We start from the raw sequence: 23,559 nt of genomic DNA, 5'->3' as shown, positions 1-23,559 counted from the left end.
GGCTCCTGAGGAAGACAGGGAGGAATCCAGAGAGACAAGACTTCTTGTTCAGTTGGTTAGAGCAAGTGGGCTTGATTTCCATGTGATTCAAGTAGCTCTCCCTCTTGTCCACTGTTGAGGGCCAGTCTTTCTTCAAATACAGACCCTAGGACATAGGTGTCTGGGTGAAAATATGGTCAGCTTAACTCGGCTCAGACCTTCGGAAGCCCTCCCTGGAAATAGGTTCTGGTGGCCTCCGCCGCCTCCCTAGAGAACCCGTGGCTGTTGCAAGTGCCCAGAGCATCCTAGGTGTCCGGCATGCCTCCGGAAGCTCCTAGTGCAAACTTGCTCCCAGATACGGAGGTGGACTTGGGACTCAGTGGACCCCCTGGCCTCACTGCTGATGGACGTGTGTGTGGACATGCATGGGGTAATTCTGGTGGTAAGTTAGGTCAGCAGGGCATTTCGGGTTGTCAGAGCAGGGCACCTTTTCCCTTCACAAAGCAGCGCCCTGCCTTGCTGCTGCTACCACGGTCTTCCCTCTCCAGAGAGAAGCTGTGGAGGGTAAAGGGCGTCCCCAAGCCCTGCCTTATCCCCCATTTCTCATACAAGCTCAGTGACCCACCCAGAAACCTCGAAGCAACTAAGGAACAACGTGGTTCAGCAGAAACAAATTCACCCCTGACTCTCACTCCTCACTCCCTAAGAACAGGAGCCGCCCTACAGGCCACAGCTGCGCTTTCAAATCAACAGGCTTACCAGCATGGAGAAGAACTGTTTATTATTAGAAAAAGTCCAGAGTCCAGGAAAGCAAGGCTGAGTCTAGATGGAAACGCGCAGAGAGAAGCCCCTGCAAGGCGGGGGGCCAAGAGGAAGAAGGGAGCCCAGCGCCCGGGCACTGGGCCTAGGCAGCAGTGGCAAAGCCCACCCGGTTGTTGCCCATGTCGTAGACGGAATAGTAGGCCCTGAGGAAGACGTCCCCGAGGATCCACAGGGGCTGGCCATTCTGGGAGGGCAGGTAGGTGGGCTCGACCCCCACGGTGCAGTAGCCATTGTTCTGCACAAGACAAAAGCACACCCTCATTCTTTTCACTCACCTGCAGACCAGCACACAGCTCAGCCCTGAGCCCCAGGCCAGGGTCGCAAGTGCAAAAACGAGTGAACCGAGTCTCTGCCCTTGAGGGCTCAGGCCACCCGAGCTGCCAGAGCAGAGGCCGGCGGGACGGATTACTGGAACGGCACACTGTCGTGGCCCTCTGCAGAGACTCTTCTCTTCGTGCCCCCACCACCACCACCACTTCTCTCCTGCTCGATTTAGAGCAGCTTGGCCTGGTGGTCAAGCCTTGGAGGCAGACCGACTTGGATCCAAACCTCAGTTTCACCCTGCTTAGCTGTGTAGCCTTGGGTGAGTTGCCGAACCTCTCTGAACCTCCAAGTGTTCACTTAAAAATAAAAATTAGCCTGGCCTGTGGCAGTGCAGTGAACGGAGCATTGACCTGCGACGCTGAGGTTGCTGGTTTGAAATGCCGGGCTTGCCCAGTCAAGGCACATACAAAAAGCAACCAATGAACAACTAAAGTGAAGCAACTATGAGTTGGTGCTTCTCATTACCCACCCCCCTCTTTCTGTAAAAGTCAATAAATAAAATCTTTAAAAAAAAAAAAAGAAAAAGAAAGTAGTATGTCCCTTATTGAATGTTGTGACAGTTAAGTGCTTCACAGAGTGGTTGACCCTCTGAGCCCAGTGCCCCTCCCACTGACTAATAATCAGAATTAATAATAGATGACACTCTTCACAGCCTCCTTGCAGAGAAGGGCGTTTAGACTGAGCGAGAAACGGAATCAGTGCCGAGGGAAGTCGGGAACTGGCACAAGGCAAGAAGACGGAGCGTTTCTGGCTCCCACACCTTCCTCGCCCCCCGCCCCCATCATGTCCCTGCTGGCTCAGCCTGCGGGGACCAGGACTTACGTTGAGGATGTAGGAGGAGGGCGGCAGAGGGAACTGCACCCCATTGATGATGAAGGTGAAGGTGGGCAGGTTCTGGATGTAGTTACAGTTCACAACAAACTGCAGAGAGAGGGACGGACAGGGCCCAGGTTGTCTCATCACGCCCCTGAGAGCACCTGCCAGCCCTGTCACCTCAGTCCGCCGGTCCCAGGCTTGAGTCCCAAGCCTGCTTATGGACTGGAGGTGGCAACACTAAGGGCAGGTCCTGTGTAGGTGATGCCGGCATTACTGATGGCGACTCACACACCGGGGGGGGGGGGGGGGTCTGGGGAGACCTGAGCCTCTCTCCCACACCAAAACATTACTTTTGCCTGAATTTCCCTCCATGACAGGTGGACTGTATGTCCCATCTCTGCAACTGTGTTTTGAAAACACACAGGTCTGTAGAGAGAGTAGCCCATCAGTCCCCCAAAGGTATTGGAAATGTGTTACTTAGGCAAACCCTTTGCTGGGCTCAGGAAAGAGGGGAGCAGGGGGCCTGGCCCTATGGAGGTGGGGGACATGTGGATTAAAAAGTTGTCCTTTGTCACCCACCAGCTTGGCCCCACTTTCCAGTAATCTCACTCTAACCCCAGAGTCTGTCAACCTGTTTCCTCTGAGGGGCTGAGTCTCAGGAGAAATTCTGCCTGGTGGGAACCTCCTCACAGCATCTGCCCCCCGAATCAGACTCCAGGCCCCCACCCCGTCACCCCAGGGCCCCCCGCCGCCAGTGCTTTAGAAGCTCAGAGGATGGAGGCCAGAGATCAGGCTATTCCTGGGCTCCCAGTAGAAACCATAAACATCCCCTGGCTGGCCCCGCCCAGGGCAGGCACGCCTCCGCCAGGCACGCCCCCGCCAGGCACACCTGTCCGTACTGGTCCTCCTGGGCCCCGGTGGCCTGCAGCAGGGCACTCATGTACTGCTGGGGCACAGTGAGCAGGGAAGTGCCAGTGTCCACGATCGCCTGGCAGCCCTGGGAGCACCAGCCGGAGGCCTGGCCGCCGATGAGGAACCTGAAAGGCAAGGAGAGGAGCAGCCTTAGCACCCCGTCAGGCGGCGAGGGTGGGCGAGGGTGGGCTCTCCCCACCCCTAAGGGGCTGTCAGCTACAGCCGCAGCGCGAGGTGCATCCCGGGAAGGGAAGGGCTCTGCAGAGGCCAACCCAGCCATCCTCCGCCTCACACCACCCCAGTCTACCTAAGGCCACCTACATGGCCATGGACTCTCTTCTTAAAAGTTCCAAAGAAGGCCCTGGCCGGTTGGCTCAGTGGTAGAGCGTCGGCCTGGTGTGCGGGGGTCCCGGGTCCGATTCCCGGCCAGGGCACATAGGAGAAGCGCCCATTTGCTTCTCCCCACCCCCCCTCCTTCCTCTCTGTCTCTCTCTTCCCCTCCCGCAGCCAAGGCTCCATTGGAGCAAAGATGGCCCGGGCGCTGGGGATGGCTCCTTGGCCTCTGCCCCAGGCGCTGGAGTGGCTCTGGTCGCGGCAGAGCAACGCCCCCTGGTGGGCGTGCCGGGTGGATCCCGGTCGGGCGCATGCGGGAGTCTGTCTGACTGTCTCTCCCTGTTTCCAGCTTCGGAAAAATACAAAAAAAAAAAAAAAAAAAAAAAAAAAAAAAAAAAAAAGTTCCAAAGAAGGATCTAAAAACGTTGACAACCAAAGCTACCACTGATTTGTTGTACTTTGGACTAACTAGCCCCCCAACCACCACACACCCCGGTTTCTAATCTGTAAGGGTTGGACGAGAGGGTCTGAAAGGCCTGGGATTCCAAATCCTGCCCCTTCCGTGGGTGTCATCATCCCACCCCTCGGCTCCAAGCCAGGCTTTGTGGGGGCAGGCCTGAGGGGATGGGGTGGTCCTCGGTTCCCCCTGAATCCCCCACAGTACATGTGTGTGTGTGTGTGTGTGTGTGTGTGTGTGATCATGAACCGCCTCAAAACCTGCTCCAAAGAAGTGCCCACACCCCCGAGGCCCAGCACACTTACTCCTCCACGCCGATCTGCCAGTACAGCTCCTGGGTGACGGGGGCCCAGTAGATCTGCCCCTGGTACAGGCTGTTGTCCACCCCGCCCAAGACGACTGCACCTCCATTCTGAGAGCCCTGCTGGCTGCAGGGGGCGAAGGGACAGTGAGTCAGGGAGTGGCTGTGGGGCAGGCCAGCAGTCAGCTCCAGACGGGGCCCTCCCCCCAAGGACAGGGTCATGTCCCCCCTCAGACGGGTTCTCGGGCTGGGCCCCTCAGAATACCTAGCACCCCAGGCTCCTGGATGACGCTCCCCCCTACAAAGTCCTGCCTCTGGTGCAGCTGCAGCTTGTGTAGCCCCAGCCTGCCCTACCTCCATTTCCCTCTCCCACTGCATGATGCTGACGGAGCCCACCAGGCCCGGCTTGCTGCTGTCTGCTGAGATGAGAGGGAGGGAGGGAGGGAGGGAGGGAGGGAGAGAGGGAGGGAGGGAGGGAGGCAAACCTTGGTGAAGGGGAGGGAGGGACTCCCCCCCCAGCGGAACTTGAGAAGCCCCTAAAGCTAAGCTCAGTCATTGTAAGCAGAGGTAGGAGTAAAGCAGCCTCGCATCCTCCAGAGCCCTGGTTCCCGAGGCATCCACGTCATAACCCATGGCTTGTGTTTGTGGTGGGGATGACCATCTGATAGGAGTTCATGGTGGACCTTGACCACAACCTGGACCTGTCTATTGCTCCAGAACGTGGTTAGAACAATAGCCCAAAGGAGGTGAAGCAGTTAGATGACTGTACAAAAGAGGTGTCCAGGTAGCAAACAGTCGGTGTGAAAGGAGTGAGCTCCCTGGGCTCTGGGCAGGAGGTGAACCTGAGAGGTCCTGAGAATCAGCAGCAGCACTTAGAGCAAAGCCCGCGGGCCAGCCAGAAGAGCAGAAGTGCTGTGCTGGCCCAGAAATGATCGGAGAAGGGGTGGGCTGCGGACAGGGGCAGGGAGGAGAGAGGGAGACAGAGAGAGAGAGAGACAGAGAGAGAGAGAGAGCTGGGCAGTGTGTGTGTGTGTGTGTGTGTGTGTGAGAGAGAGAGAGAGAGAGAGAGAGAGAGAGAGAGAGAGAGCTGGACAGTGTGTGTGTGTGTGTGTGTGTGTGTGTGAGAGAGAGAGAGAGAGAGAGAGAGAGAGAGCTGGACAGTGTGTGTGTGTGTGTGTGTGTGAGAGAGAGAGAGAGAGCTGGACAGTGTGTGTGTGTGTGTGTGTGTGAGAGAGAGAGAGAGAGAGAGAGAGAGAGCTGGGCAGTGTGTGTGTGTGTGTGTGTGTGTGAGAGAGAGAGAGAGAGAGAGCTGGGCAGTGTGTGTGTGTGTGTGTGTGTGTGTGAGAGAGAGAGAGAGAGAGAGAGAGCTGGGCAGTGTGTGTGTGTGTGTGTGTGTGTGTGAGAGAGAGAGAGAGAGAGAGCTGGGCAGTGTGTGTGTGTGTGTGTGTGTGTGTGTGTGAGAGAGAGAGAGAGAGAGAGAGAGCTGGGCAGTGTGTGTGTGTGTGTGTGTGTGAGAGAGAGAGAGAGAGCTGGGCAGTGTGTGTGTGTGTGTGTGTGTGTGTGAGAGAGAGAGAGAGAGAGAGCTGGACAGTGTGTGTGTGTGTGAGAGAGAGAGAGAGAGAGAGAGAGAGCTGGGCAGTGTGTGTGTGTGTGTGTGAGAGAGAGAGAGAGAGAGAGAGAGCTGGGCAGTGTGTGTGTGTGTGAGAGAGAGAGAGAGAGAGAGAGAGCTGGGCAGTGTGTGTGTGTGTGTGTGTGTGAGAGAGAGAGAGAGAGAGAGAGCTGGACAGTGTGTGTGTGTGTGTGTGTGAGAGAAAGAGAGAGAGAGAGAGCTGGGCAGTGTGTGTGTGTGTGTGTGTGTGTGTGAGAGAGAGAGAGAGAGAGAGAGAGAGAGCTGGGCAGTGTGTGTGTGTGTGTGTGTGTGTGTGTGTGAGAGTGTGTGTGTGTGTGAGAGAGAGAGAGCTGGGCAGTGTGTGTGTGTGTGTGTGTGTGTGTGTGTGTGTGTGTGTGTAAGTCAGGAGCCCAGGCCAAATGCCTGCTAGGAGGCCTCCTCCAAATCACAAAGGCTGAAGCCTCGGGTGGTCCAGGCTGAAGGCAGCGGGGAGGGTTGGAGGCTGGGGACCCCCAGGCGGCTCCGCACTTGCTGAGGTAGAAGCTGAAGACCGGGCTGGTGAGGGCGCCCTCCTGCAGCAAGCCCTGCAGGGCCGTGGTGGCCCCGCCCTCGGCCAGGGCCGGGTAGCCCATGCCCATGATGCCGTCGAACTGAGCGTAGACGAAGTTGGTGCCCGGCTCGTTCTCACTCAGGCCGAACTCCTGGTTGGGGACCTGGATGCTCTGGACCTGGGGGTGGGGGGCACAAGGGATGGGAGGTGACACAGAGGATGGGAGGTGACAAAGGTAACTCCACCTACTTCCCCCAGACATCCCCGGAGACCCCTCAAGACTCGCTCTTCGTCCCTGTTTCACCGGCCCTCCTTTCCATTGTGACAGGTCTGGCAAGAGCCACTTTCTCTTGTGAGTGGTCTTTCCCGACTGCTGCAGCCCCTGCCCCCCCCACAAGGACCTGGATGTCCCATTCATCATGTGTCCTCAGTGTCCTGCACAAGATGGCCCCCACTGAGGGTTCAGTGAGTGAACGAGTGAGCCCTTATTGTACTGACTTCCTGTCCTGTATCCCTGGAGCACAAGGCGTCTTTCCATCTTTGTCAGGGTCTCCATCTAAGTAAGTCTCCGGATCAGACTCTGAGGCCTGCGGAGTTAGAACCCAAGCTCCGGGCTGGGGAGCAGCGTTGGCGTCACTCACGGTCAGAGTGTCGTAGCCGAAGAGGCCGGTGAGGCTGCCGCTGCCGTACTGCAGGGAGAAGGTCTGCCCATTGGTGGAGTAGGTGGAGGACTGGCCGGGGTTGAAGCGGCGGTGGCCGGCTGCAGGCGGAGGGAGCGTGCCGGAGGTCAGGCTGGCACGTGGGGGGCCGCCCTGGCTCTCAGGCCTGGGCTCACAGCGGGGGCCTCGGCATACCCTGACCCTGCCGCCCCTCCGGAGGTGGACAGCCCAGGTGCCCGGCGTCGGAAGGCCTGTGGGAGCTGGCCAGTCTTGGCCCAGAGCGCCCTCTAACGTACAGACTCTGGGGCGGCCTAGGACCTCCCTGTGGGCAGGTAGCACAGATCCCTGTCTCCCGGGCCCCAGCAGATGGCCAGGCAAGTGCCAAGAAGTAAGTTACTTATCCGCTGAAGGAGGGAATGACTCTCCAGGGCGGCGCCCCTGCCTTCCCCGACCCTCAGCAGGTCAGGAAGCGGGCCATACCAGGATCCTGAGGTCATGGCGGGTGAGGCCAACCCTCTGGGCTACAGGAGTGAGGACCCAATCCCCAAGGCTTCGGCAGAGACCAAGGCAGCCTTGAGAAAGTGCACGTCACCTGTCTCCAAATCTAACGACAGGATGGAGACCACATCCTATATGCCCTCTGTGTGCCTTGGGGACGCTCAGTGAGGACCTAGTGAAGAATGCCACAGAGCCCAGTGTGCGGGGGCAGACCAAGGACTAAGGGTTGGTGAGCAGCAGGGAAGGCGAAGGCGCCAGTCAGCTCCGGGACCGGCTTCCTCCCTCCAGCCTGGATGTGCCTTGTGACCCTGGACAAGTCCCTGGTCAACCGAAGCCCCCCCCCCAAGCAACGCCTGTGAACACGACCCTTCCCCAGAGGGCAGCAGCGCCCTCCCCTGCCCAGCCCAGCACTCACCGCAGGCCTGGCTCTGGCAGTACACAGAGGGCACCCACAGGTTGGAAGAGCCGGTATCAAAAAGGACCAGGAAGTTCTGTGGGGGGGTCCCGATGCTGATCTCACCAAAGTAGGCAGCCTGGGGGTGGGGAGATGGAGCAAGCTGATAGCTCTGGAGGGACCCAGGGACCCTCAGGCCCAAGCACCCTCCATGGGCAGAGCGGGGAGTGCCGGCCCCTGCCTGACAGCTTGCACCAGAGGCAGGGGCCTGAGCCTTCCCTCCACACCTGCCCAGAACCCACAGAGCCTCAGCTCGTGCCTGTCTGCGAGGCTGCAGGGGTCTCTGGGCCAGGTCAGTAGGGGCCTCTCCCCTGCTCTGCCCCCCCCACTCCGGGGGGAATAAGCTCCAGGCTGGCAGGTCTGGGAGAAGAGAGCAGGGGTTAGGGGGTGCAGAGAGGAGAGGCGGGGTGCAGCTCACTGCCCGGGGCCAGCAGGGAGAGAGGCACGGCTGGGAGGGTCGGGACTCACATCCATGTAGGCCATGGGCTCGTAGGCCACGCTGAAGTCTCCGAAGCGATACTTCTGAGCAGGGTCGTACTTGCGGGTCCTCAGGAAGTCCTCCAGCAAGCCCTTCTCCTTCATGGTTTCACGGATGGACTTGAATTTCTTCAGGGGGACCCTGCAGAAGGTCAGCTCATCAGGGTGGGTCCTCCCTCTTTCCTCCAGCGTCTCCAATCCACAGTCTCAGCCTCTCTCCCTCTCCGTCTCTGACTGGATACCTCAGGCTCCCTGCCGCTCTGCGCCCCTGTGTCTGTCACTTGTGTGTGTCTGTGTTTTTCCTTTCCCTGTTTCTCTTTCTCTCTGTCACTCCATCCCCTTCTCTGTGTCTGTCTGTCTCTGTCTCTTTCTCCCCTGCCTCTCTCCTTCTTCCCCTCTCCTTCCTTTCCTTTCAAAGCTCTTCTCAGGACTGGCCCCAAGATTCAGGAAACTATTACCTTCCCTCCTGGTGCTCCCTCCCGGTCTCAAGGGTCCGCATCCCGCCCTGGCCCTCTGCTCTCAAATATCCCACGATTCCTTCCGGGGAAGGGGAAGAACTTCAGGTGTTACCCTTTTAAAAAAGTTTTAGAGATGGCAAACTTCACCCCCAAGAGAGTCCTCTGCTGTGGGGGCCCTCAGACAACCGACGCCAGCTGAATATGACAGATTGTGGGTACAGGGTAACAGCACTCGGCTGGGACTCCAAAGACAGGGTCCTGGTTCTGCCCCTGCTGCTAAATGTCTGGCTGGAGCCACTCACTGCTCTTCCCAGGACTTGGGACAATGGGGACCCGGCGGTCTGGAGCCCAGATCGGCTCTGAAATAGGGACTTAAGAATTGCGGGTTTCTGCCCGTGTCGCTCCTGGTTATCCTCCGAGACCTGCTTGCCGCCCCAGCCGAGGGGGCATCTGAGGGGCTACCCAGGCCACCAACACTCCTGCTTCTTTCTGTCTCCATCCCCATTCCCCCAGGACCCTGCGGGCTCCAGACATTCCCTGTTGAACTCGCTCACGGTTACAGCGTCTCTAAGAACTGGCCTATTCAAGAGGTCTCTAAGAGCAGCCGTCTCCTCGCCTCAGGCATGGCTCTCCCTCTCGTGGTGGGGGGAGCCGGTGTGTGGCCCCCGCAGCCCCCCTGACGTCCTGGGAGCCCCCTCACTCCCTTTCTCCTGATCCTTCAGCATATAGAGGTGACATTACTGATGCCCCTGCCTGGATGACTGGGTCATCTGCCAGGTAAGTTTGGGCTGTAAGGAAATGTTAAGATAGCAGGCGTCTCCCTGTCCAGAGATGGCCGCTCCTTTCTGCGGGAGGAACCGCAGCTGCCCCTCACCCCTCGGGATCTGCTGGGGCAGGAGTCACCTTCTTTCTTTGTTTTGGGCCCATCTGTTCTCCTTCCCACCGGAAGCTTCCTGAGGGCAGAGGCTGGGTCCCCTCTCCCTCCTGCGGTTCCTGTCCTAGGTGGCTCAGGTTTCTCCCCGAGCAGAAATCCCGGAGCAGAGGCAGGCGGGGTGTCCCACCCAGCGTCCTGCGCCAGCAGCCGGTCCCCAGACTCACTTGACCACCTTGGCCTCCAGCAGCTGGAGGCAGAGCAAGGCCACCACCATCCACTTCATGGTGCCGGTTCCCACTGGCCAGAGAGCAACCGCCACTGTGAGTCGGGTGCTTGCAGTCGAGTGTCGTCCTGACCCCTCCTTCGTCCTTTATACCCCCAGGGTCCAGAACAGTCCCTGCCCCCCGGCCCTGGGCACACATGACCTCAACCCCTGGCGTACCCCGTGCCCTGGGTATCAGTTGTTTCTGTGTGTTTTCCCTCGCCAGGGTGGCCGCAAAGGACTTTTCATCTTATTGACTTTTTCATACCAGTCGGGAAGCCAGGAGGTCCGCGCGATAACGGAGAACAAAGATGCGGTGGCAAAGATTACTTCTCGTCCAGGAACCAGTGTGATGTGGGCGTTTTGGGAGGAGGGCCGGAGGAGGATCGGGCCAGAGTGGCGGCCGGAGGACCCATAAGTGCATTTCTCATCCTCGGCACTATTGACAAATTGGAACAAACTCTTCTTTGGTGTGGGCACCGCCCTGTGCGCTGTAGGATGTTTAGCAGCATCTCTGGCCTCTACCCACTAGACGCCAGATGCAGTCTTCCGGTTGTAACCACCAGGCATTGTCACCTGTCTCCTCAGGGGCCAACATTGTTGAGAACTGTTGGTTTATAGGTGACAGACTTGGCGGTCTGACTCGAGTCCTGGTTGCTCGCCCCCCTGAGCCCTTGGGGGCTGCAGTTAGCAGTGTCTGGGGGATGGTGGGGTCAGTGCCTGGGATGGTGACAGCGATAATGGGTGTGGGGAGAGTGGTCCCAATGGTCGTCATGGCTATGTCGTTCGCACCGACCGGGGCAGGTGGTGGGCTAGGATGCCGGTGGCTGAAGGCAGAGTTCTTTGGGGCAGCTTTGGAAGCTGTCAGAGTCCCAGGGGACATGTGGAGAAATTCTCATCTCATTATCAGTCACCAGGTTTTCACGACACACCCATTGTGTAATCAGAACTGGCTTCTGGTTGGGCCTCGGGACTCAGGACTCGATGTCTGGAGCCACAGGAGGCCTGGGCAGGGACCCGGAGAGAGGGACGCACCTGCTCTGCTCCTTTTCCCCCTGTGTCTCTCCTCCATCCCCACGGCGACTCCGCCCCTGTTCTCCGTTCTCCTGAGACGCCAGTGTCCCCTGTTACCTTCCTCCTGGGCCCTTGTCGCCCTGCTCCCTGTCCCCGAATCTGACCTGTCCCACGCCTCTATCCTTCATCTCCAGGTCCTGTCTGCTTCCCAGCTCTGCTTCTCGTTGCCTGACGTGACCTGCAGATGGCCAAGCGCCCACTAACCTAGCACAGGAGAGCTCCCCATTTGGGGGTGAGTGGAAAAAATGTTCCCACGCCAGTACCCTCTCTGCCACCTGGTACCCCGCATTCAGGGCTCCAGACAGATTTGTTAGGCCCTCGAGCCCCAGGCAGAAGGCCAAGACCAGGCCGGCCAGACACCGATCTTACCCAGCCAGTGGGGGATTTTCCACTCCAGCCGCCACCACCACTGCCCAGTCCGAGCTCTGGAGCCTCCCCTAGCTCTGTGATGGGGGAGGGGAGGCAGGAAGGCCACTAGAGGTCTGCCCAAGCCTGGCCGTGGCTGGGCCTGAGGACGGAGCGGCTCCCATTCCTCCTGGTACTCCCCAGGGTACACGTTGGACTCTGGGGGTGACCGCCATCCCCAGGGGTAGGTCGGGGATCGCAGATTTGGAAGTGCAAGCAAAAGAAAATTTATGGGCCTGACTGGGCAATGCACAATGGATGGAGCGTCGGACTGCGATGCGGGGGACCCGGATTCAAGACCCGAGGTCGTCAGCTTGAGCGCGGGCTCATCTGGTTTGAGCAGAAGCTCACCAGCTTGGACCCAGGGTCACTGGCTTGAGTGTGTGGGGGGGTCACTCGGTCTGCTGAAGGCCCACGACGGGGCACATGTGAGAGGGCAATCAATGAACAACTGGGGTGTCGCGACGAGAAACTGATGATTGATGCTTCTCATTTCTCTCTGTTCCTGTCTGTCCCTATCACTCTCTCTGCCTCTATTAAAAAAGAAAGAAAGAAAGAAAGAAAGAAAGAAAGAAAGAAAGAAAGAAAGAAAGAAAGAAAGAAAGAAAGAGAAAGAAAGAAAGAAAGAAAGAAAGAAAGAAAGAAAGAAAGAAAGAAAGAAAGAAAGAAAGAAAGAAAGAAAGAAAGAAAGAAAGAAAGAAAGAAAGAAATGGAATCCTTGGAATCTTGCCAAATTCTCTGGATATAGTAAAATCCATGAGATCCCCCAAGCTGTGCAAGGCCTACCAGACTCCCCAACGTGGGCCTGCGGGGACCTTGGCTTCCCAGGTAGGGCCCTAGGAGTGTGACAGCTGCCAGGCAGGCCTTCCCCAGTCCTCAGGGGCACCACGTCCCTCTGAGCACCCCTGACCTACCGCATCAGGCCAGGACATCCTGCTGGGCTGTCAGGCCTTGGGGGTCTGCCTTGGGGGTCTGCTCACCAAACCCTGTCTGACAGCTCAGCCAGTCTCCTCTGCACCCACATACGTCCCAAATCCTAGTCTGCTCCCGGCCTGCCCCTCCACCGCCCCGCCCCCATTCTGGAGAGCCCACTTCTTTCCCTTCTACGCGCCCAAATTCTGCCCATCATTCAAGGCCTTACCTCCTAGAGCCAGGCGTGTGCAGAGTCTGAGGACACCACAGACGTCATCCAGGGCCACCCCTGGAAGGAGCCCCAGGAAGCCTGATGTGCCAGTTCCTATCCAAGTTCATTTCTGCCCCTAAACGCGGCACATCTGGCTGTGTTCTCCCCTTGGGACCAGACCTCACACTGTCTGGGATCAGTCTGCAGCTGTTTCCTGGGCATGTTCCCTCTCTCCATAGACGGAACTCCCAGAAGGCAGAGGCTGCGGCTTCTACCTCCTTGGGCCTGGTCCTGAGCTCCGGAAATCCTGAATAGTAAGTAGGTGGAGCCCAGGATTGTTCACCATGGACCTTGGTTATCTCTCCCCACCCCATTATCTCAGTGCTCGGATTTCCACCCCACGGTCCAAAGGGGTCCTGTTACAGTCCAGGCCCAGTGACCCTCTCATAGTGACAGTGTCCCAGGAAGGAGGGATTTTCTCACCACCCTCTAGCTTATTCTCCCTTTAAACACCACCTGCCTCAAAACTCACCAAAGGCCTCCCCGTGGCTAACGAAATAAAATCCAAACACATCATCCCGGCCTTCGTGACATACTCAGCCCGGCTGCTCCCTGGGTTTCCAGTGTCATCTCCCATGACTAACCTGCACGTCCTCACAGTGACCTCCTCGTCCCCTCCTGAGGAGGGGCCCGTTGTTTTCCAAGTGGCCTGCTTTCATCCGTGCCGCCCCCCCCCCCCCCGACGCCAGTCCCGAGCATCTCCACCTGCGGGATCTCCTCATCCTTCCAGGCCCACTACCAATGTCACGGAGTCTTCTCCGCTGTGCCTGCCTACTCTCAAACTGGCCCTGATTGTGGAGGGCATCACTTTTCTTCCCCTTGTGGTATTTGTTGCATACCATCTGATATCCCCGTGACTTGCCCCAAATCCTACGGCTTGTAACTAAAAGAATAGGTTACTTCTTGTACAGGGCTGCTTAAACAACTCACTCATCTTTCAGGGTGTCTACAAAAGTGACACTGGTTGCTGCTGGGAATGTCTCAAGAAAAGATGGCAGGTATATAGCATGTATGTTGCCACTGCTATTCTTTCACCCATGGCAGACATCACTAATCAAACATATCACTCTTTCCCATAGTGCTGAGACATGGCCTTAGGATCCTTCCCAATCTAGTGCTCCATGCAGACATTTTCAATGAACTTTGAAATGACAATTCCTGAGCTTTTTAATAGAAGGATTTTTAAATTCTGGATTCTGAATTTTATTTAGAATTGTATACATATATGACTTTTTTTTTTAATCAAGGCAACTTGAGCCCTGGACTAGTAGGTCAGTTGGTTAGAGCATTGTCCCAATAAGCCAAGGTTGCAGGTTTGATCCCTGGTCAGGGGACCTACAAGGAGCAACCAATGCATGCATAAATAAATGGAACAACAAATAGGTTTTTCTCTCTCTCTCTCTCTCTCTCTAAAAAAAATAAAGATAAAAATTAAGTCAATTCAAAACTAGAAGTGTTTGTACCCTTCTAAATTATCTTCTAGTTCTTAACGTCCACACTTTGGTTTTAACATTGCTGTAATCAGTGTGTAAATACTCCTGTTACTTAACATTACTACATACACATTTCCACACATTAAGATAAGGCCCAGTCTTATCACTTTCTGTGGCTATGCCATGCTCTATCATCGTGATAGCTAGGGTTACTTTACCCTATTCCTTTGGGTTAATTCCAATTTCTCGTTACCATCGATAGCACTTGGGCTCGCAAACTAAAAATCACCCAGAGGAAGCGAGCCGTGAGCTCTTCGTTCTTGGAGTTATCCAAGCAGAGGCGAAGGGAGCGCTTTCTGAGCAATGTCGGTAGAGGGTCTCCTGCAGCAGGTGTGAGATTGAGCCAAGGATCTGAGTTTCTGTGTGTATTCTAACCCCTGAAATAGGCTCACGGAGCTAAATGACCTCAGCTCTGGGGACAGGTGCTCTATACACCTTAAGTCTCTGGCAGCTGTCTACATGAATTTTAGTTAACGGCTTCAGTTATTATCTCAGTTTTGTAGGTTTTTCCTCAAACTTTATATGTGTTTTATACTTACACCCAACCTACTGGGGAATATACTGGACCTGATATTTTTTTTCAAGCTCAAGGATTTATGCTTTTTAAAAAAATTATTATTTTGACATACTCTTTGACTTACAGAAAAGTTGTAAACAGAGCACAGCAAGCTTCATCCGGAATCCCCTAAGGTTAACATCTAACACAACAGCAGTACAATGATCTATCGAACCAGGAAAGTAACCCTGATCTAAGACTAGTAACCAATGCATAGACTGTATTTGTCTCTCACTAGTTTTCCCACTAACGTCCCTCTTCTGACCCAGGACCCAATCTAGGTTCCCGTGTTGCATTTAGTTTTCACATCTTCTTAGTTTCATCCAGTCGATGACAGTTTCTTCATTCTTCTTTGTCTTTTATGACCTTGCTACTTCTGAAGAATACTGATCCGTTATTTTGTAGAGTGTTTTGTATGTTTGTCTGATGTTTTCTCATGATGAGATGGAGGGCTTGCACTTTGGGGCAGAAACCGTCGGCAGATACACCCTTCCCAGCGCATGATCAGGAGGTACGTGATCCGTGATCCGTGATCTGGATGTGTCTTATTGCTGGTGATTTAACCTGCGTAACTTGGTTAAGTGACATCTACCAGGTTGCTCTACTTACTGCACAGTTACTATCTTTCCCTTGGTAACATTTTTTTTTTTTTTTTGAGAGAGAGAGAGATAGACAGGAAGGGAGAAAGATGAGAAGCATCTTAGTTGCTTCTCATTGATTGCATTGTGGCTAGCACCTTAGTTGCTCATTGATTGCTTTCTCATATGTGCCTTGACTGGGGGCTCCACCTGAGCCAGTGATCCCTTGTTCAAACAGCTGGAAATTGATCTCTGTTTATATAAATAGATAAATAGTTGACTGTTTTTTGCTCTGGTCTGTTGATTAACATACCTTTTCTTGAAGACAATAACTTGCTTATCTGGCTTAGGAGGACAGGGGATACAGTGAATAGATGGGGGGCATGACACATTGCAATGCAGCCGCAAGAAGGGGGGAGAGGGGGCAGAGCCGTGGGGTCAGCTGGAATCTGGGGTCCGAACACCACTAGGATGTTTTCTCTGCTTCCCGTTCCAGTGTCCCTTCCCTTCCCTCCCCTTCCCTTCCCTTCCCTCCCCTTCCCTCTCCTTCCCTTCCCTTTCCTCTCCCCCACCAACTATTGGCTGACTTTCCCCATGTATCTGACCAGCAGAAGCTGAGTTTCACTTTTTCCACGGAAAGAATATAAACCGACATTCCCAGGAAAGCTCTCTGATTGATCAGGCGCCCAGCCCTGGACCAGTGAATTGTTGCCCTATAAGAACTTGGCAGCTTTGTCAGGAAACATTATGAAGAGTGCAGAGGGAAGTCCCCAGATGAAGTAAGGGATGTTTCTGGGCAAATAATCTCAGAGATACCCATGCATACTTTTCTTATGACAACATTTGGACCCTGCTTCTATCTCTTCATCCACCCCTCTTGCCTCATATTAAAGACTGTGGTGGTGTATGACACGCAGTTGGCTTTAGAAGACCTATCTCCATCACTTATTGACCCATTCACCCTGACAATTCACTTGCCCTTCCTGAGCCTGAGTTTCCCTGGCTGTAAAGTGGGGATAATCACCCCACAGGGTTGTTGTAATAATCCAACAAGGCCATGATTATGAAAGTGCTGGCATTGACCTTGGCTGTTTGACTCAGTGGATAGAGAGTCAGCTCAGCATGTAGATGTCCCAAGTTCCACCCCTGGTCAGGGCACACAGGAGAAGCACCCATCTGCTTCTCTCCCTCTTCCTCTCCCCCTTCTCTCTCTCTTCCTCTCTCACAGCCAGTGGCTGGATTGGTTCAAGCATCAGCCCCAGGTGCTGAGGATAGCTTGGTTGATTCAAGCATCAGACCCACATGGGGGTTGGCAGGTGGATCCTGGTCAGGGCGTATGTGGGAGTCTGTCTTTCTATCTCTCCTCCTCTCACTTTAAAAAGAAAAATAAAGAAAAGAAAGAGGAAGGAAGAAAGGGAGGGAGGGAGGGAGGGAGGGAAAGCACTGGCATGTTGCAAGCCCTCCAGACTATCAGCTGAATCAGAATCCTTTTCTTTTCACTTGGTCTGCTGTAGCCCCCTGGTCTAGACACATATGAGAAAGCAATCAATGAACAACTAAGGGGCCACAATGAAGAATTGATGCTACTCATCTCTCTCTCTTCCTGTCTGTCTCTAACTGTCCCTCTCTCTGACTCTCTGTCTCTTTCACACACACAAAAATAAATTATTTTTAAAAAAAAGAATCTTTTTCTTTCAAATGGACAGGGTCTGGAGTAGGGGCTGACAAGGAAAAAGGACCTTTAGGGAGTGCAGATAATGTTCTGTTTGCTGACCTCAGTTCCAGTGACATGGGTTCTGTGAGAAGTCAGTGAGCAGTATCCTCATGATATGTGTACCTTTTCACATGTGTGTTGTGGACCATAAATGGCAAAAAGCCTTTGTAGATTCAAGGCTTAGCAAAAGGCTAAGTTCTCCTCCCCCTACCTCCATACTGGCTATGATGCTGAGTATTTGCACCCACTTCACTTGCTTGCTTAAGTTGCTGGAAGCAATTTACATGCCCTTCCTCTCACTCTTTGTTTGTTCAGATGTTGGTTGATTTTGCTTAGGCATGGTAGGGGTATTCCTGTTTATGCCTTGGGAGAGTGCCTGTTTTTGCCTCAGATGTGTAACTTTGTATCAAGGACTTCCTTGATTTGCATATGGCTATATAATAAAGCAAACTGGGGCTATGAGGCACTCGGATATTGCTATCAGCATTGAAGAGGCCTCCTGATCCCATCCTTTTTTCTTAATGAGTCTGTTTTCTTAATTCCGCACTGTTCTCACTCAAGACCCAGAATTACGAGCCACGCTGGTCCGTGGCAAGTGGCGCCCGAACAGGGACTTGAGTACGAGAAAACTAAACTGAAAGCAGGTGACGGAATTCGCAAGTGTGCACAGTGACTAAAGAAAGTTTTTGGGGAAAGTATAGTCGGGAGTAAAAAATTGTAGGACAATTAGGGTCAAACCTTTTCGTAAGAATAGTTATGCAGCTAGAATGCTTTTTGCAATATATTCAAGACATGTGCCCCTGGTTCCTGGAGGGAGGAACGGTTATTTCTGCTACAGGGGAGCAAGTAGGTAAAGTTCTGAGAAGGCAGTGGTGTGAGGAGACTATGGTAGGAGGAATAAAAGTGGCGGTCTCTCTGGCAGTTGGTGCTGTACTTTGTGGTTTGGGGGCTGAGGAACATAGGACAATGTGGCTGCCTCTGGTTCTCTCCGGCTGCTTAGTCTGCTGCTCAGCTGAAGTTGAGGTAGGGGAGAAATCTCAGTATGGTCAACCTGAACTGCCAGTTCCAGCAACTATAGAACTTGAGAATGGATAGGAGACTCAGGTATTAGGAAAGTTACAGCTTTTCCTGTTATGATCTGATTTCTTTAATGTTTTAACTACAATCTTCTGAACTATCATTTTGTTTGCCTGAAAAGAGGGCAAAGGGGGCACCTGTTTGGCTGTTGCTAAACAAAAATCTCATACAGCTGTCTTGAGATTTTTCAAGAGAGATTTCTGTTTGGTATTTATCCTCATTAAAATAGCCCTACATAAGATTAAGCAGGCCATATTCTAATCTCTAAAATCCCAGGTTTCACTCTTGATTTGTCTGATTGTATGTGAAGTCTTTGTTTAATGTCTAAATGTGTCTGTTTTGAGGCCTGAATTGAGTTCTTGCATGCAAAGATTGGAAATGCGGCTTTAATATTGAAAAAATAAAGTGATTTTAAAACTGTAAGGAGCGCTCATTTAAATTTAAATAGAATAGAATGTAGATCCTTAAGACTTACTAATTTGGTTAGTGCATTGTGAGGTGTGTTCAGAGTTAGGAGCCAAATAGCAATTCAAGTATTAGAATTAATCAAAGTTATATGTTGTACTTGTGTTTTTCTGCATAAATTGTCTTGTTTATATGTAAGGTTATACTCAGGTAGGCAAAACAAAGAAATTGAGCAAAATTAAGCAGGGCCCTAATAAGTCATTTCAAGAATTTGTCTCAAGCTGCTCCAGGCAGTTAGAAGAATAGTATAAGAATGCTAATTCTGCTTCTCGGGCCACATCCTGCAAAAGAGTCTCCAAGGAAATCGGTGATTTGGCTCCTCTGATTTTGCCTATTGGATTCAAAAAAATAGGTCAGAAATGCCCTGAAATAGAACTAACAATACAGGGGTGTAAATTTAAAGGATTTTTAGATACTGGAGCTGATGTATCTGTTATTACTAAGATACATTGGCCTCCTTCCTGGCCCACTTATGCAGCAGCCACAGAATTACAAGGTATAGGGCAGAGTAAATCCCCTCAACAAAGCTCTAGTTTTTTACAATGGGAAGATAAAAAAGATCATTCTGGACTTTTTCTGCCTTATATGCTCCCTGGATTGCCAGTTAATTCCTGGGGTAGAGATGTTTTGAAAAATAAGGGAGCGTTGCTTATCAGTCCTAATGGTTCAGTCAGTACTCAAATGCTTGATGAGGCATTTTTGCCCACTAAGGGACTAGGGAAAGAACAGCGGGGAATTCTCACCCCCATAGAAGTGGCACCCAATATCAGAAGGCATGGATTAGGATATCAAAATTTGGCCGTGGCCGGTTGGCTCAGCGGTAGAGCGTCGGCCTGGCGTGCAGGAGTCCCGGGTTCGATTCCCGGCCAGGGCACACAGGAGAAGTGCCCATCTGCTTCTCCACCCCTCCCCTCTCCTTCCTCTCTGTCTCTCTCTTCCCCTCCTGCAGCTGAGGCTCCATTGGAGCAGGGATGGCCCAGGAGCTGGGGATGGCTCTGTGGCCTCTGCCTCAGGCGCTAGAATGGCTCTGGATGCAGCAGAGCGACGCCCCAGAGGGGCAGAGCATCGCCCCATGGTGGGCATGCCGGGTGGATCCCGGTTGGGCGCATGTGGGAGTCTGTCTGACTGCCTCCCCGTTTCCAGCTTCAGAAAAATGAAAAAAAAAACAAAAATTAGCATAGGGGTCTTGGTAGCTCCTGCTACCCCAATAATGCATTGTGCAGACCCAATTACTTGGAAATCAGATAATCCTGTATAGGTACACCAATGGCCCCTTTCTCAGGAGAAACTTAAGGCAGCTGCTCAATTGGTACAAGAGTAGTTACAGTTTGGGCACATTGAACCATCTAATAGCCCATGGAATATGCCTATATTTGTCATTAAAAAGAAACCAGGAAACTGGAGGCTATTGCAAGATTTGAGAGCAATAAAGAAGATTATGAAAATTATGAGTCCTCCTTGCCTGACCAGGCTGTGGCACAGTGGATAGAGTGTCAGACTGGCATGCAGAGGACCCAGGTTCGAGACCCCAAGGTCGCCAGCTTGAGCGCGTGCTCATCTGGTTTGAGCAAATCTCACCAGCTTGGACCCAATGTCGCTGGTTAGAGCAAGGGATTACTCAGTTTGCTGTAGCCCCACAATCAAGGCACATATGGGAAAGCAATCAATGAACAACTAAGGTGTTGCAACGAAAAACTAACGATTGGTGCTTCACATCTCTCTCCATTCCTGTCTGTCTGTCCCTATCTATCCCTCTCTCTGACTCTCTCTCTCTCTCTCTCTGTAAAAAAAGAAAGAAAGAAAGAAAGAAAGAAAGAAAGAAAGAAAGAAAGAAAGAAAGAAAGAAAAAAAGAAAAGAAATTATGGGTCCTCTCCAGCTAGGACTCCCTTCTCCTACTGCCATTCCATGAAATTTTCATCTTGTAATTATTGATTTGAAGGATTGCTTTTTTACTATTCCTTTAAGCTAGGGGTCCCCAAACTACGGCCCGCGGGCCACATGCGGCCCCCTGAGGCCATTTATCCGGCCCCCGCCACACTTTCGGAAGGGGCACCTCTTTCATTGGTGGTCAGTGAAACCACCGCAAAGCGCGGCATTGCTCACGTACAGTACTACTACTGGTGACACTGGCCAGTTTGTTGATTTAAATTCACTTGTTCTTTATTTTAAATATTGTATTTGTTCCCTTTCTTTTTTTACTTTAAAATAAGATATGTGCAGTGTGCATAGGGATTTGTGCATAGGGATTTGTTCATAGTTTTTTTTTATAGTCCAGCCCTCCAACAGTCTGAGGGACAGTAAACTGGCCCCTTGTTTTAAAAGTTTGGGGACCCCTGCTTTAAGCCCTCATGATTGCAAGCGTTTCGCATTCAGTGTTCCTTCACTTAATTTCCAGGCTCCAATGGAGCGATACCAGTGGAGAGTTTTGCCTCAAGGTATGGCTAACAGTCCTACCTTGTGCCAAAAATATGTTGCTCAAGCTATCTTTCCAGTAAGAAGGCAGCACCCTAAGGCATACATAATTCATTATATGGATGATATTCTTATTGCTCATCCAGATGAGCAAAAGACACTGTGTTGACCATTTTGCAACAACTAGAATATTCTTTGAAAGAATTAGGACTTTATATAGCTCCTGAAAAGGTACAGCAATCTTTACCTTTTTCTTATTTAGGACAAATTATTGAGAGACAACAAATTCGTCCACAAAAATTAGAAATCAGGACAGATCAGTTGCAAACTTTAAATGACTTCCAGAAATTATTAGAAGATATTAATTGGCTTAGACCTTCCTTGAAATTACCTGGGAACTACCTGGGAACTGAAGCCACTTTTTGATATTCTTAGACGCTTGGCTGAACCAGCTTCTCCTCAGCTACTTACAGCTATGGGACAGCAAGCTTTATAGCTTGTAGAAAAGGCTTTGCAGCAAGCACAAGTAAAACACAAACCCTGAAGAATCAATTGCTTTATTAACTTGCCCCTCAAGTTACACTCCAATGGGACTATTGTGGCAAGCTTCAGGTCCTATTGAATGGATTCATTTAGCTGTTACTCCCAAGAAAGTTTTATCTTTGTATTTTGATCTTGTCACCTCCTTGATTATCAAGGGGCGTAGGCGACTCTTACAGCTTATAGGTTTTGAGCCTCAGATTATTGTTGTTCCTTTTTCAAAAGATCAACAGCAATGGCTCTGGAAAACTTCCACTAAATGGCAAATTGCTTTTGCAAATTTTACAGGTCAAACTGATTCTCACTACCCAGCTATTGATAAAATAGTTCAATTTTCATTAATTGCTACATTTGTCTTTCCTAAGACAATTGTTAATGAGCCCATTCCTGAAGTACGTACAGTCTTTACTGATGGGTTCAGCTCAGGAATAGCAGGCTTAATAGTCAATGGACAAGTTTATACTGAAACAATCGCCTTAAAATCAGCTCAAAGAGTAGAATTACATACCATTATCATGGCTTTTCTGCATTTGCCATGTTCCTCCTTTAATCTGTATACAGACAGCAAATATTTACTTATGGTTGTATCCACTATAGAGACTGCTGTCTTAGGGACAACTGCTGATGAGGAACCATTTCAGCAATTTCTCCTTCTAAGACTTGTATGTCAACATAGAGCTCCATGTTTTATAGGACATATTCGAGCTCACTCCATGCTTCCTGGAGCTTTAGCACAAGGGAATGCCCTTGTTGATCAACCTACCCAAAAGAAAATTATTGAAGCAACCATGACAGATCAAGCAATGCAGTCTCATACTATTCATCACCAGAACGCTGCAGCCCTGCATAAACAGTTTCAACTTTCTCGGGAAGCAGCACGGCAGATTGTTAAATCCTGTCCAAGGGGTCCTATACTGCAATCTGTCCCTTCATTTGGAGTTAACCTTCAAGGACTCCTACCAGTACAACTTTGGCAAATGGATGTTACTCATATACCTTCATTTGGCAAACAGTTTTTTACCCATGTTATAGTGGATACTTATTCTGGATTTATAGTAGCCTCTTCCAGAACAGGAGAGGCTTCTAAGTATGTTATAGCTCATTGTCTGTATGCATTTTCTATTATTGGACAATACTCCTACATATATAGGAAAAGCATTTACTATATTTTGTCAAACCTTTCATATTACAGGTATTTCTTACAATTTTTAAAATCAAGATATTATTAAAGTGTACCCAACAAATATTTAACGTCAATTTTAAAAAATATAGAAGGGGAAGTCATATCCTGGAACTCCTGCAGGTATACCTTATCATGCTTTTACTTTAAAAAATTCTTTTGGGCCCTGGCCGGTTGGCTCAGCGGTGGAGCGTCGGCCTGGCGTGCGGGGGACCCGGGGTTCGGTTCCCAGCCGTGGCACATAGAAGAGACGCCCATTTGCTTCTCCACCCCCCTCCTTCCTCTCTGTCTCTCTCTTCCCCTCCCGCAGCCAAGGCTCCATTGGAGCAAGGATGGCCCGGGTGCTAGGGATGGCTCCTTGGCCTCTGCCCCGGGCACTGGAATGGCTCTGGTCACGGCAGAGCGATGCCCCGGAGGGGCGGAGCGTTGCCCCTGGTGGGTGTGCCGGGTGGATCCCTGTCAGGCACATGCGGGAGTCTGTCTGACTGTCTCTCCCCATTTCCAGCTTCAGAAAAATAGGAGGAAAAAGTTTGAAGAAAAAAAAAATTCTTTTGAATGCTGATGTACAGGAGACACCAAACCTCTTTCTCCTGCAAACTACTACCCTTTTTTATTTGATCCAGCTAATAACACTGTTTTGTCTTTTTCCAAATAACTCCAGATATATGGAAAAAAGTTTATATAGGCAGATGAGGACCCTCAAACCCCTCAGCAAGATCTTCTGAGCATGGCTTTTTTTTTTTTTTTTTTTTTTTTAGCATGGTTTTTAAGGTCTATAATGACCAAGAGGCAGACAAAGCCCAAAAGAGATCAGGTAAAATACCAGCTCTTAGCATACATCCTTAAAGGCTCCAATGCCCTGAAGGGGCCTCATAGGACTCCATCTGGGCCCTGCTTCAATAGTGAAAGGAAGGTCATTGAGCTAAAGCCTGCCAGGCTTACATGCCTTTGCTGTGGGGAAAAAGGGACGCTGGAAGGTAAACCACCCCCTCACTCCTCTAAGGGAGGGTTCAGTCTCTTCCAGCCCTGCTCCAGCCACCTGTGACCTAACCTTGCCTAGCCTGCTGGGACTTGCCACTGAAGGCTAAAGGTGCCC

General features: G+C 51.7%; 1 protein-coding gene across 1 annotated transcript; it reads right to left on the bottom strand.

The window, feature by feature from the left end:
- Positions 1 to 741: 741 nt before the first annotated feature.
- On the bottom strand, positions 742 to 9,862 carry PGC (progastricsin). Its single transcript, XM_066361413.1, has 9 exons — positions 9,748 to 9,862; positions 8,183 to 8,333; positions 7,676 to 7,793; positions 6,745 to 6,863; positions 6,082 to 6,281; positions 3,949 to 4,071; positions 2,831 to 2,978; positions 1,948 to 2,046; positions 742 to 1,036 (listed from the first exon to the last, which is right to left on the bottom strand). The coding sequence occupies exons 1-9, from the start codon at positions 9,804 to 9,806 to the stop codon at positions 884 to 886; spliced, it is 1,170 nt and encodes a 389-aa protein (XP_066217510.1). The 5' UTR covers positions 9,807 to 9,862; the 3' UTR covers positions 742 to 883.
- Positions 9,863 to 23,559: the final 13,697 nt, after the last annotated feature.

This window comes from Saccopteryx leptura, chromosome 1 (genome assembly GCF_036850995.1).
Source record: "Saccopteryx leptura isolate mSacLep1 chromosome 1, mSacLep1_pri_phased_curated, whole genome shotgun sequence".
NCBI classification, from domain to species: domain Eukaryota; kingdom Metazoa; phylum Chordata; class Mammalia; order Chiroptera; family Emballonuridae; genus Saccopteryx; species Saccopteryx leptura.
This window is presented reverse-complemented; position numbering and strand designations above follow the sequence as displayed.